The 14,544-nt window shown below is 35.1% G+C and overlaps 1 protein-coding gene across 4 annotated transcripts in view; it reads left to right on the plus strand.

Annotated features, from left to right (window-relative positions):
- LOC116342276 (calcium/calmodulin-dependent protein kinase kinase 1) overlaps nucleotides 1-14,544 on the plus strand; it is a 101,153-nt gene that overhangs the window by 11,624 nt on the left and 74,985 nt on the right. The window contains exon 1 of one of the 4 annotated variants that reach the window (XM_031769785.1): nucleotides 8,071-8,343. The exons of the other annotated variants lie outside the window; for them this stretch is intronic. Within the exon in view, the coding sequence (XP_031625645.1) occupies nucleotides 8,295-8,343 (49 nt within the window). The 5' untranslated portion in view covers nucleotides 8,071-8,294. Of the gene's footprint in view, nucleotides 1-8,070; nucleotides 8,344-14,544 lie in introns of those variants that run through there. 4 annotated transcript variants of the gene reach the window in all.

The following is a 14,544-nucleotide window of genomic DNA, read 5'->3' on the forward strand; positions in this document are numbered from 1 at the left end:
GCTTCTTATCGAAACGCCCTTTGGCTGTCGCATGTTTCCGAGACCGTTATTTATTTTGAAAGTTGTTGTTTTCTTAAGAAGATGGTTGAATTCGAGTGACCATTCTGATGGATGAAGGGACATAGACGAAAAGAGCATGAGAGAAAGTGAGCGGAAGAAAAAGATCCCCAATCAATTTTATTGATTTCTTTCTCATTCGGTTCGTTGCTTTGTAATGTCCAAATGGGTTTCGTTGGTGGAAAATTGAAATAAAGAAAAAGCAAATATCGAATTTCGTTCAAACAACACCGAGCAATATACATTAAAATGGGGATGTCATATGAGGAATCGATGGTGGCTTTTTTCGCTCGCATATATTTGAAATTTGATGTTTTGACGGCCTCGTTACATCATTTTTAAATCAAACCACGTGCCTCAGCAGAGGATTCAGCAGAGTGCGCCTTTCATTTTCTTTCCGAATATTCTCTTTTGACATCGGCATTCATTGTCATCAATGTCAATTTCGCTGCGTTGTTGTTTTTTGGTGAAAAGATTCTGAGATTCTCGTTTCACAAGCAAATTGGATATTTTATGAAATTGCATTTGCAAAACGACGAATGATTCCATCAGCCGTTTTCATGTCTCGTTTGGTGTGGTTCGGTGGAGCTCGAGCTTTCGCGCGCTAGATTTGTGCACAATAAGAAGTGTTGTATATTACCTGAGATCATAAATTGAACGCTTTTACCGCACACTGCGCTCTTAGTGTGGGAATGATTCCTGCGGTGAATGCGGTCTGTGGCAAACGAACGATGTTTTTTGATGTTTAAGTTTACGGTGTGGATTTTAGTCGCAATGGTTTTTTTTCTCGTCATCAACACACGGATTTTCAACCCGACAGATACACGCTCAAAATGTAGTTCGCCTTAATTTCGTTACAGAAATCGGATTCACATTTTATATGCGACAAGAAGCTCTCTTTTTTTAGCCCGTCAACATTTATCAAATCAAATTCAATATTGATTACAAACTTGGAGATTTACCCAAATTGTGATGGAAATTGAGGCAAAATGGCATATTTTATCTACAATGTCATAAACAGACCGAAACCGCTAATTTCGATGCTTCAAGCTCGTGATGCTATTAAAAGAACAAAAATAAAGTCAAATTCGTGCGCAACGAAAAATTGTGTTCATTTTTTGCATTTTTAGCAAATGAATTTGGCAAAAATGGAAATAGACAGAGATTTTATGTTATTTAGCTCATTCAAACGAATTTTTCAGCTGATGAATTCCATTGAGTTTGGCTTAAATAGAAAGACCAGTAAAACGCAATACGCTAAACATTCTTTCCTCTTCAATGGAATTAGAGCTCATAAATACGAAAGCCACAAAACGCGGTTAGATACACTTGATGTAAAAATCGCATAACCGACGAAAATCTACACAAAAAGAATCGTTTTAAAAGAGCAAAGCATCCAAATAATGCTGATAAAGAGGCATGAAAATATTTGCGCGTAAATGTTTCCATGATCGATTTTTTTCGTCTGTCTTTCGCAAAAGAAAAAAAAAACGCTGATGCAACTTCAATGAAGCGCATGTGGAGAAAACGAGCCGGGAGAGAGACGAAAACAAAATGAGATAAGGGAGATACCAAGGCGTGACAGTTGGAGGCAAAGAGAGAGACTGAAACGAATTGAACCATTTCGAACGAATTACTTCTTTAAAGTTCAAGTATTCATTTAAAATGAAAAAAAATATCAAATTTCCATGTATTTATTATTTTTATTGCGTTTATTCAATATATGCGTAGAGCATCTCACTCAAAATGAAGTGCAATTAAGATAAGAGTGTTATTCTCCCCATCAAGGTTTCACGGTAATTTCCATTTTTCTCCATTATAATTTTGTTTTTCCGTCCGCACACCACAATTGTTTGCATTGTATTGCTCCGTCTCAATTGATTTCACGCAAAACCATTTCAATAAACCATTTACCTTGTTGTTGAATCATCGTTGTTGGACAGTTCAATTACGTTGCCGAGGGAAATCGTTCAAATCAAACCTAAATTGGCATCGTTGTTGGTGATGTTTACAAAAGCATTTTGTATGGATCGAAATTTTTGGTACACATATTTGGTTAAAAAAAACTCGGTGCACAATTTGTATTCGATTGATGGATAAATAGAAAATGGAGCACGTGGAAAAAGCGGCGATGATAAAGTGAAAAAGGTGCATGATATTGGTATTTTGCTCTCTATTCAACCCAGTAACAATGATAATAATTGTTGGTCTTTCTTCTCGGTGGTAGACATCAAAGCCAACAAAAAGAAATCGTGCAAAAGAAAAGCATTCAGTTTGGTTGGTTGACCGGCACATGTATTTCAGTCGACTACAAAGTCAATTAAATGCGAAACGGCATTGTTGTGTTCTAACACAGCGAAAAAGTGAAGAAGCCGATCAAAGAAGCATGGATGTCACCTTCAAGTCATCAATATTGATGAGAAAATGTAATTAATTTTTTTTTCAGAAAATATATAGCAGAACCACCTTTCAATGTGCATCTCACGTGGATTATTACAGAGAAAATGAAAGAAAAATTCGGAGATGCGCAAATGGCTCGCAGAAATGGAGGAAAAATTTGATGAAAATTGAAGCAGAAACAGAGAGAGAGAGAGAGAGAGAGAGAGAGAGAGAGAGAGAGAGAGAAGAGAGAGCAAGGGGAGACGAAAAGAGGAAGTGTAAGAGGTGGAAATACAAAAGGCTATAGAAAGTAGAAACAAGAGCCAGACAAAAGAGAACGCGAGATATAGCGAGAACGAAAGAAAGAGATTGAGAGAAAGGATGAGTTAGTGTGTGTGTGTGAGAGAGAGAGAGAAGGAGAGAACGTGAAGGATGGTGAGAGATTGAAAGAGAAAATACGGCTGTTGATCGTTAGAAAGGCCCAGAGAACACCAAAAACTTTTTTTATTTCAAGAAAATAAAACATATTTATCTCTCGACTAAAAGCCCGACTTTCATATATTTCACATGCATTCGTTGGCACATATATAATAATATTTTTTCAAATTTTTTTCGTCTTTTCTCATTCAGTATTCTATCGACCTGTTTTTTCGCTCTCTCCTTTCATTCTATGCCTTGTTATACTCTAATCAGGATTAACAATTATCCAGTGTGTGTATATGTGTGCAATGTTTTCAATCAGATGCTTCTGACAATTGCGCTCCGCCTTTTCTCTAGAAAATGAAATTAATGCACACATGGGCTAACACAGGCACAGTCTATACCGAGATACACATCGGAAGCTTGAAATAATACAAAAAGCATTGATAACACAATTAGGATGTTAAACAATATTTACGTGCACATCACATTGATACCATACACGTCCAACCGACCGACGCAGAGCGAGCTTCCTATTCAAAATGTATGGTGGTACATTGTGCTGTTCTTTTTTTTTGTGTGTCAGCACATATTTATGTTTAATAAGAACGATGAAGTTCTATGATTATGTATCTGAAATGGATGCCTTAACTCCATAAAATCGTGCAAAATCTCCAAACACTGAACACGTATCGTCTGTCGACAGCACACTGTCGCTTTTTATGACAAATTGTACGAGTTTTATAAGTCATGTTCCCTGTGCTGTGTCATAAAACAGACTCACACTCAGTGCTCTTCCGTTGGGCCACTTCTAATTGATTTTTTTTTTGTTGTTGAGGTTGATGGAAAATTGAACAAAAAGGCAGGGGTGTTTTTAATGAGCGAAAGAAAAACTACCGAAAACAGTCGACTTTTTAAATGAGATAATCAATTTATGACGGGACGGAGAACACAGAGAGAGAAATGGAGTGTGAGAGAGAGAGAGCGGAACTTTCCTCGGTTGATTTAATTTCGTTTTGAATTGGTTTTTGACGAACTTTCAAAGAAAGCTAGAAACATTGACGCACACGCTCAACTCCACTTCACATCAACGGCTGCAATTAATTGACAATCATTTTTAACACTGTCCCAAGAGGAAATGTGATTAACCAGACTGAAATTGAATTTAAATGTTAAAATAACAACACGTCCGAGTTGACAAGTAAAAAAATCTTTCTTTTTTATTGATTTAATGTTAAGAAAATCCACTGAAAATGTGCACATTTCCATCGAACTTCATAGATTTAAAATTTGGTGTTATTCAAAAACGATGTAGATCGAATTCATTTCCGAATGTGATAGTCTCTGTGGGTTCCGATGGTTTCATGTACGTCGGGTGCGAGTGGAAATGAATCGGCATCAATTGGTACATCGTCGTCATCGTATTCCTGTGATGGTAGTTCGTCAATAAGCACTTCTTGTTGCGGTCCGCCTTTTGGTCTTGCTTCAGCAACAATCACAATCAATGCAATCACCAAAAATAACGTTTTAATATTGAACATCATCTTTTCTCTTAATTTTTGACTTTGAATTTTTATTCAACTCAGAGTAACACACTTCAAGCGACAGCAACACGAATCTTTTTCGAACTGACTTGCTATCACCATTTCACCCGGACTTTTATACACTCTCTGTGTCGGTGTGTTTTTGTTGCTTTCATTTAATTCAATTTGCATAACTATTTGTGCGCGCCTTTTTGCGTTTTTGATTGAATAATGTATTGTGCGCGGTTCTTTTGGTGATAATAGCCATCACGTCAAACTCGATTCTATATCTCTACGTACGTGTGAAATATGACCAGTCATTGTTAAATGTAATTAAATGTTGAAATTAAAGAAAAAAATCAATTCACACGGTTCATCGAACAAAAGAACAATCAATGTCGTTGACATCGAAAAGTGTGCAATTCTCTCGGAGTCAGTCTGTCGGAGATGAAATGGCGCATCAATTTTATATACAATTTCGGAATTTAAAGAGATCAAGGCGAAAAATAAATTGTTTTGACTAATTCGATGACAAACATTGCGGTAACAATACGATACAGCACTGGTTAAGGTGAGAATAAGTCAGTTCAGACAGATAATCATTTCAGACAGAGAATTCATTTCAATTGAATTCATTTACACTTTGTTAAACCGGACCGAATTTCACATTCGAAAAAATTGCACTTTTTTTTCACTTCGTCTCTTTCACTTGTCAAAATGACAAATTATGACTTTTCCCTGATGAGAGCGGTTTGAATTATGGAAAGCCAACTTGGTTTTAAAATTAGAGCATTTGTTGTTGTAATGGCTGTGTTGACAATACGAAAAATCCGGCCAAGTTTAAACCATTGTGATGATGATAAGTACCATTTACACTTATTTTGAACGGGTCCGATTGATATCATAGATTATTTCAATTTTATTTCCCACGAGGGTCAGCAAAATATAAATATTTAAATCTAGTGACCAGTTTTATCCTAAACAATCTGCTCAATTGACTTGATAACACCAATTCATTCTACATTCAATCGAGGTATCTGTGCAAAGCAAGACAAAAAAAAACCTCCTTGAAATTCATTACAAAGAGATTCTATTTTAAACTCAAATCTGTTAACATTTAGACCTTATCACAATCAAAACAATTTTATCATCAAATTGTTGAATTGTGCACTTTTTTCAAAAGTTAGAAAAAAATAATAACAAAACTACTATCAGCCAGATTTATAAACACATCGGACTTTGTATTTCAATGTTTTATTGGAAAAAATCATACAACAAAAGTGACACCAGACGTATACATCATTGTATTTGATTAGGGGACGAACAATGTGATATTGAACCTAGTACCCGTTCGAACAATTGGTGCCTTTTGAAAGGCGCACGCACCGTTTCTGCGCCTTTTAATGCAATGACGAGAAAAATAATAAACAACACATCGTATGACTCGTATATAAACAGCGTGTACGAAAAACAGCATAGTAGGCGCAGAATCATTAGATTTTTGGTATTTTTTGTTCCTCTTTGTGCGGATCTTCGCCGACAATGGAGATCCAAACGAAGAAGAAGTATGGTCTTAGCATTTTAGCATACAAAAAATCGAATGACCTACTATGCTGTTTTTCGTACACGCTGTTTATATACGAGTCATGCGATGTGTTGTTTATTCTTTTTCTCGTCATTTCATTAAAAGGCGCAGAAATGGTGCGAGCACCTTTCAAAAGGCGCCGATTGTTCGAACGGGTATTGAACAGATTGGGAATTGTACAATTCTCATACAATGAACATCAATGACCATATTTTCTCCAACCAGAGCTGTTATTGACACCGCGGGGATGCGGACACTAGTGAATGCCTGCTCCTACTCCATATGGCTTTTCATGTTTCGCACCTGACTACAAGAAAGAGCACTCACCAGAAAAAGGCCCCACCACCACGGCCTATAATACCTCTATCCACTTTTTGGTTTTTTACACAGAGTAAAAAATACTGTTCTCTGAAAAGTTCTTAAAAAATTCCGAACGAAAAAGAAAAAAATTCTATTTAATCAAATTAACACACTTAAATTTTTCGTACCATTTTACCTTAATAAGAGCGGAGCATCTTTCATACACTTCTTTGAGTTAAATTAAAGAAGTCTGCTCTTTTCTTTTTAAAAGAATCTTTCTTCTCCAGAACAACATCAATAAAATATCTATCCCAATATAAGACGGGACATGCCAGAAGCTGGCGTTCAAAATAATTTTGAATATTTGATGCAAAAAGAATAATAATCGTTAATATATTCCACGAGTTTTCAGTTCGATTTTTGTTTTTCTTCCAAGAATTTCGTGCAAATATTTAAATTTTATCATTTTTCCTCCAATTTATGAATTGCTTGAAACAAATATCGTCTTGCTTGAAACAAACTTCAACGAATTTTCCATCAAATGTCTCTTATTTTGTTCATTTTTCAGCTTTTAATGAGGGAATTTCATATTTCGTTTGTAAAATTCCACGAAAATCCGCTTTGAAATTTTTTTTTTTTTTTATTAGCATCTTTTATCGCATCCGAATTGCATGAAAATTTCGATAAATTGTGAGTTTTCCTCGCCTATTGTTTGACGCCTTGTTTTTGTTTCGTTTGTTTTCTTTTTCTACGCTGATTACTTCATTCCTCTTATCAATTTCGGCTCCAGTTTCATATTTTTTTTTTGTCGTAATGACAGACCTTTGTCCTGATTATACAGTGAATTAAAAAAAAACTTTCTTACGTCAGTTTCAAACTAATATGGGTGTGTACACGCGAAAGCGAAGAGATATATTTAAAATTGACTGCGCGATTTGCTCGAAATGTATTTGGTGCAATTAATAATTTATGAGTCGCATGTTGTTGAAAAAAATGTGTTTTCATAAAAACAAAATCACTGAAATGATGCAGTATGTATGAAAAATATGTAAACAAATCGGATGGCATATGGCGAATAAAAATTGAACGATATCATTTGGATGATATTTATGTCTGGTGCGATCAATGTTTTGTTTACATCGATCGACGGCAATGAAATCTGCGAAATGATATTCGAGTGATGAGCATATTTGATATCATCCAGATGTGAGCTTCTCACAGACATGAAAACTGAGAGAATCTGGAGCAGATCAAAACAAAAAAAAAGCATTGAGGTCCGTGTTACCGAAAGAGTTATTGATCAAAAAATAGCTCGAAATAATGTCGAAACTAATTTATGTATTCGATGCGAAAAAAAAAACGGAGTATGTGTGTGATAGCCACTCCGAAGGCGTTGAGTGAAAGCAATACGAGCAACAGATAATCAAAGGAATTTAAGTCGATGTGCTTGGCTCAATAGGTTATCTTTAATCGATGAGCGCGCATGTAAACATGAGAGACAAATGGACCGTGCGTCCGTCCGCTCTCTCCCGTTCCGATCTCTGTTATCTCGCACACACTCAATCGCATCAAAACCGCACATACACACATTTTGTACGCATACATGTGTTGCCAATTTGATGTTCGCTTGAATAAATTTTGTCGATGTGCCGATGGGAGAACGAGCGAGAGTGAACGAGAGCAAGAGTGAGTGTGGTGAGAGCATTTTCCATGTTTTTTTTTTCAATGTTCTCGAAATGGGATGCTTATGTGCTAAATGCTCTATGGCCTGATTTGAACGATGTTAGTCAACATTCAGACGTCAATATCGACACCAAGCAAAACGCACTCACTCTCATGTGCATTAATTGAATCTCTTGTACCGCGCGCGTGTGTCCTTTGAAATTCTACCGTCGGATCAACATTTTATCAACAAAAAATATATATTAACTTCAATCTGGACTGAATGAGAACTTTTTCTAAACATTTTTTTTTGAATTTTGTTTGTGATATTCAATAAGTGCCTCTCATTGTGTAGTTTAAATCATAATATGTCGGAATTTTTTCGAGAAAAAATTGATACCGTCGTTCAAATGCTAAGTAAGTTCAATTCTATTGGTGCGATATCGATTTCATATGAAAATCAACGCCAAAAACTACGACATTCGATCGCTATAGTGACTCAACAAATGTTATTAGTGCACATACACAACATGCAATTAAGTTTAATTACCCGATTTGGTCGAAACACATTAATTCTTATCAAGATTGGTTAAATCAGTTCAAATCGAAAACAAACACAGTTCTTGTTTTATACTCATAGTAATTACTGTTTTATGGCCCAATCGTGATTTCGTGATTTATTTTTGAAGTGGTCACCACGGTATATTGTTTGCATTGGCATCGTGTACACAATTTCCGGCAATTATTTTTTATGATTTTCATGAACAAAAAAAAAATTGTTGAGTGTCGATTGGAATATAAAATCATCAACACATCGCTATCATCATGTTTTTCCGAATCGAAAATTTTCATTTAAACTTTGAAACGGAACACAACTTTTTTCGAATCATTCATTTCTGAAAGAAGGAAAAAAGACAGATCGTTTATCGGTTCCAAACACAAAGAGTCTCGTAATTGTGAAAAAATGGAAACTTTTGAGTTAATTTTTTAAAAATTTGGTCACTCCAATGAATCTCATGAGACTTTGAGATTTTCATGTTCATGCCACTTTTCCCCTCAACTGATAATGATCATTATTGAAAAATTTCTGCAAAATTGCAACTTTAAGCGCCATTTTCGTGATATAGTCGTCATTAGAGTCATTAAATCAAAAATTATCATCGATGAACGTTGAACAGAAAAACATTTCAATTATCAGTTTTGAATTATTCATCAAGAATATTCAAAAAGATGAGATCACGTATTCGCATGTATAAATATTGAATCAGAGATGGGTCAAAATCCATTAGATGAAGTCATTTAACTCGTTTACTTGAAAAATTGTACATGCAAAAAAAAAAATAATCGCGATTTTTTTCAGATCACTGCATTAAATTGACATCAATCATATGAACTTACTACATCGATTTACTCCAAAGCACACTCACTTCGTCGATGCAAAATGAGTAAGGGTCAAGTTCATGACGCTTGTAGATTCTTGATTATAGAAAATCCGAACATATTGTCTAACGCATATGACAGTGAACATGGTCAGTAACTTACCGTTAGTTCGGTTGAAGATTAAAATATGCGAAAGCATCCAATTCGACACTAGCAAACATCGTTTTTTGAATAAAATCTTGGCATGTTACTGGTTTCGATCACCATTGGTCGCCTGATCGCCGAATTTTTTACTTCTCCGCACACCTTGTGTTTTTTCTCTAAAAACAGTCTCAGACTGTAGAGGAGTCAAATTTCCATAGTGACTCACGATTTTGTGCTTCAAAATTGGTGTATTACTTAATTTACATCAACAAGATGTAAATATGATGAGTACATATGTTGTGTCGAATTGGTTACAAGTAGCCATACATTGTTGAATATCTGTATTCATTGAAGAAATCCTTAACTTGACACAGCGGTATGTGCGGGGAGGTAATAGTTGTGTGTGTAAAGTAAATAGTTACGCTGTAAAGTAAATATTGTTCAAAGAGCTCGAATTATATCCAATCAACTATGAATTAAGTTGCTATGAACCCTACTGTTGTACGCAAAATGAAAGCTTCCTTTCGTAGGAAAATATTTTTTAATATATGCAAATTTCATACTTCATTTAAACATATTTTTACCACATGTACTGATGGGACGTCACACAATAATCGACAACAGTTCCATTATTAAAATTCATTACTTTTTAATAACAACATTTTCACATGAATACTTTTTACCTTCAATCCTTCAACGTTAACTTTGTTTTCTTTTTTCGTTTCAGGTAAGTTCGGATCGATTTTATTCTGCTTTCGACAATACAACCAAGATATCATGAAACCCTTGAATTTCTTTGATTGTGGCTTCAAATATTTCCGTCAACAAAAGTTGGAACATAATACGTGCATGTGCGCATAAAACCAGTAATCAAAAAATTAACCAATCAAAATGTATCTTTATCATGGAATCAAAAAATGAACATTATTACGCTTAATTTTACCAAACATTATTACGTTTTCCGTAATGGAAATAGTTTAATGACTAAAATGTAAATGATGACGATGCTCGCGGTGATTTATTGTGGGTTTTATTCAAGTCGTTAAGCGATGGAATTGAAAGTATTCAAAATGTGATCAAAAGGCGGGAGCATGAGAAAACAACGTTGTTGAAATGGAAAAACAGCGTAATATTGAACATGTTCGGTGAACGTGAGTGAGATGTTTGCTATTTAAAGTGCAATCGATGTGTGTGTTGGTTTGCAGCTGAATATTTTCAAAATGCATTTCTGATTGACACATCGAAATTACTGAAAATTTTTCCCACCAATAGTTTGTTGAACAAAGTGTGTAATTTGTATATGTACAAATTTCATGGCATTGTACCTCGCACGTCCGTTCATACCATTCATAAATGCATCGAATATTCATTACATTTACGGTTCGATGAATTTGCATATAAATTTGCCATGCACTTTGTTGCCTTTTTACATTATTTTCAACAAAGACTTACGCGTCAACATTATGTACCAATTTGCATATCGGTGATAGAAGATTTTATCCACTAGAAAGGTACGGTGTATTTTATGCTATTGGGTATATGGTTAGCAGATACCACATATTAAATACTGGTCGGTTATCACGATGGAGCTAGTCAACAGGAGTAACAGACGATAAATCATATATGGCATTTTTCTAAAATGCAAAATATCAACAACGCTGTTTTATAAGCAAGTTAACGATGCATACTTAGAAATGCATAAATAATCATATTTTGCGTCCCGATGAATTGAAAAGAAAATGGAAAATGCACGTATATACCATGGTGACACTTATTACGCGACGAAAATAATACGAATACTGCTGAATCTTCTGATTTTGCTACCGAACATTTACTTTTCTGCGGTATTTTTCTTCCCCTTCCTTCTTCTTCTTTTTGGTATTCCTCCGCCCCTCGCCAAACAGAGTGCCTCTTTCCTTTTTTCGTTTTAGTCCTCCGCTCCTTCCTCTTTACTTTCATTCCTATCTCCACTCTTACCCTCACCCAATTTATCATAACCTGGCAGTATCCTCCATTTCCTCCGATGCGAGAAAAAAATCCGCAGAAAGTGCAGCAAAACAACAGAAAATGCATTCATAAGTACAGAAATTACCTCTATTACCTGCGCGAATCATTTCGATAAAAATTCGCGATAAAATCCACAAGTGTTTTCTGTTCCAATTTCCTGCTCTCTGACTATTCTCATTCTCCCTCTCTCTATGTCTCCCTCTATCTCCCTCTCTCTCTCACACGTTCCTTTCTATCTCTGTCTCGTTCTTTCTGGATGTATTGCAACTCCATTCAAACCAGCTAATTTCCTGTTTGTAAGTGCCATTTCAATAGGAAAGCATTTTGTGTGTGTGTGTCTATCACCATTACTTTCCGCATTTAATATTCATAAGAAAAGTAATCATAATTTACTTGAAGTAAAGGACTAAAAAAACTCTCACTTTGATCATTAAGCGTAATCGAAAGCAATACTTTTGCATATTCTGTTGAAGATGCTTTTTGCATTTATAAAAAAAGGACCGAAGTAAATGGGAAAGAGAGCCAATTTGTTGATGCTGGCAATTCTTCGAATGGTATGACAAAAAAACAACAGTCGTTTTGCAATGTAGCTTAGTACTTGTTTCTCTCATTCTTTTTCAATTCTGGCTAAGGTCATATAGAGAAAGCCATTAAATTTCCTCTAAAAACGATGGTTACACCAGCACCGACCACTTTGCAGTGCATTTTTTATTTCCTATTTTCTGTTGGCATTATTAGATTATTTTTCACTTTTGCAAATGGTATCGCATGAATGGGTCCAACATTGTTCGCTGACAGAGAGAAATGAAAGCCCAACTGCATTCGCAGTAGGTAGCACACATTTTGGTGTATTGGCCATGACACAAATGTTCTCATACAACATATCTGCATCAACGGGAGTTGGCTAACCGCCACCATTTTCTTCGAAACAAAAACACACACTCACACAGTAAACATCATTAAATTCACTGCAATCACACCGAAATGTAATGCTCTTCGCACAGTTTTTCATATATATGTTTGAAAATGAGTTGTTCATTGGATTCGTTGGTTCGGTGAATTCGATAGAAATTGCAATTTATATGCAAGCTCTGCATTCAGTGACAGTCGCATATCAAAATTTTATCAATTTATTTGTGTTTGCATTTTTATTGAAATTTGCAAATTGCAAACAAAAAAAATATATTTATTTCAGTGTCGTTGCATTGAATGAAGTTTTGTATTTCATTAAACGTGGATGAGTGTGGAGATATACAATCACAGCTCATTGATTGTATATTTGATACTATCGCAAGAGTTTTTCTCATCCATACCCGCTTGTCTCTCTATCTTTCGCATCTCCTCTTTCTCTCTCTCTTTCTTCTCTCTATCGCTACCTCTCTTTTATGCCTGTCGCTTCCTTCTCTTTCTCACTCTATCTCCACGTCTCTCTCTTTAACTCTGTTTCTCTTTCCCATTCTCTCCCTCTTTCTCTCGTTCCTCTCTCAATCGCTCTCTTTCATTCATTTCCTTTACTCCCATTCCTGTCCTTCCTCGCTCCAGCCATGGCTGACTGCCTCTATATGGTTTCAATGTAAAGTGTATGCTTTAAATTCAAATCAGTTGAATACGACTACCTATATTTCAAAGAAAATTAAGAAGTAAATTATGAAAAGAGCTTTTTTCTAAAATGAAAATATTTATTATTTATTTACAATCATCTGACAAAAGAATCTACGTTATTTGAATGAGGATTTCAGCAGATTGAATTACTGAGCGCATTAAATAGAAAAAAAAAACGTTTTATTTTCCCCTCGGCACCATCTTTCCCATTCTTGCTTATTCCTTTCTTTCATTTCGATTTCATTCCCAGTATTCCTTTATTCCATTCTACGTGTGACAATGTCAATGATAAATTTCTAAGTGTACGTGTGTGTCGCATACTTCGTTAAAATGTAAATATAAATGCTAATGGAAGTATTTTGCCACATCGACTTTTTTTTTTGTTGTTCTCTCTTTCTGCCTATTCCGATTGATGCATGTGTATACATTTCAATTTGAATATATGCGAATTTAAAATAAGAATGCACACTGTAATACAAGGCGATTTAATTTAATTCTCGTGTTTTTTTTGCACGCATATAAATAAAATTGTTTTATTTATGTTGATTGACGACTGGATGACAACCGGCTCAATTCATGTTTACATATATATATAAAAATTGACGATCGCACCATTCAAACTAAAGTAGTACGCATTCGATGATTATTATGAAGCGCGCACTCCGGTCGAAAAATAAATATTTACATTTTCAATCTTCGTTTGCCGACGGATGGCAATTAGCAACAAACGAAACGCGAACACAACATTCTTGTCACAGCCAATTTATACACAATACCATCCACTTGATTTCAATTGGTTTTAAATGGCTTGGTTCTTTGTTTATGACACCAATTAAAAAGAGCAAACGTGTGCAGTAGCCACATTTATATTCACATAAATTTTCGATTTGCAGCGCGAGAGCAAAGTGAATTGAGCTCAAATCACATTCATTAACATCAATTACACAATAAACAAATGCACCACGTCTACCGCATGCCAATTGCATTTTTAATTGACACAAATTTATTCATCAACGTAGTTTTTTTGAATTTTTTCATCGAACTTTTGGAGTTTGGAGAAGAAGAGAGAAGACAAGCAAAATCTCGATTGATGAAAAGATTTTTTTGATCCAAAGTTGAGCGGAATGTGTTTTTATTCACAAGATCTTTTAAATCGGAAATACACAAAGTATACAAGTTCACTTTTGGGACAGCTAAACCGAATGGAGCACTTTTCAATGGGGGCGATATAAAACACTGTACTAGTTTTTGCAACTTCAAAAAGCGCCAGTTTTCATTTTGGGCTATTTTGGTAGATGATCAATTTTTGTGAAAATCGGTATTAGGGTTTTTTTTTGGTGCGAGAAAACGAATCTGACATTTATTTTGCGATGCGATGAAATTTGGATACACTTCCCGTACAAAAATAAAAAAAATAAAATGTCTTACATACGTAAGATGAACTTTTCCGCACTGTGATCCACAAAATTCATTTATAACTTATCT

The sequence above is a fragment of the Contarinia nasturtii genome, unplaced genomic scaffold, assembly GCF_009176525.2.
Source record: "Contarinia nasturtii isolate CC-2019 unplaced genomic scaffold, AAFC_CNas_1.1 Cnas_scaffold_861, whole genome shotgun sequence".
Taxonomy (NCBI): Eukaryota; Metazoa; Arthropoda; class Insecta; order Diptera; family Cecidomyiidae; genus Contarinia; species Contarinia nasturtii.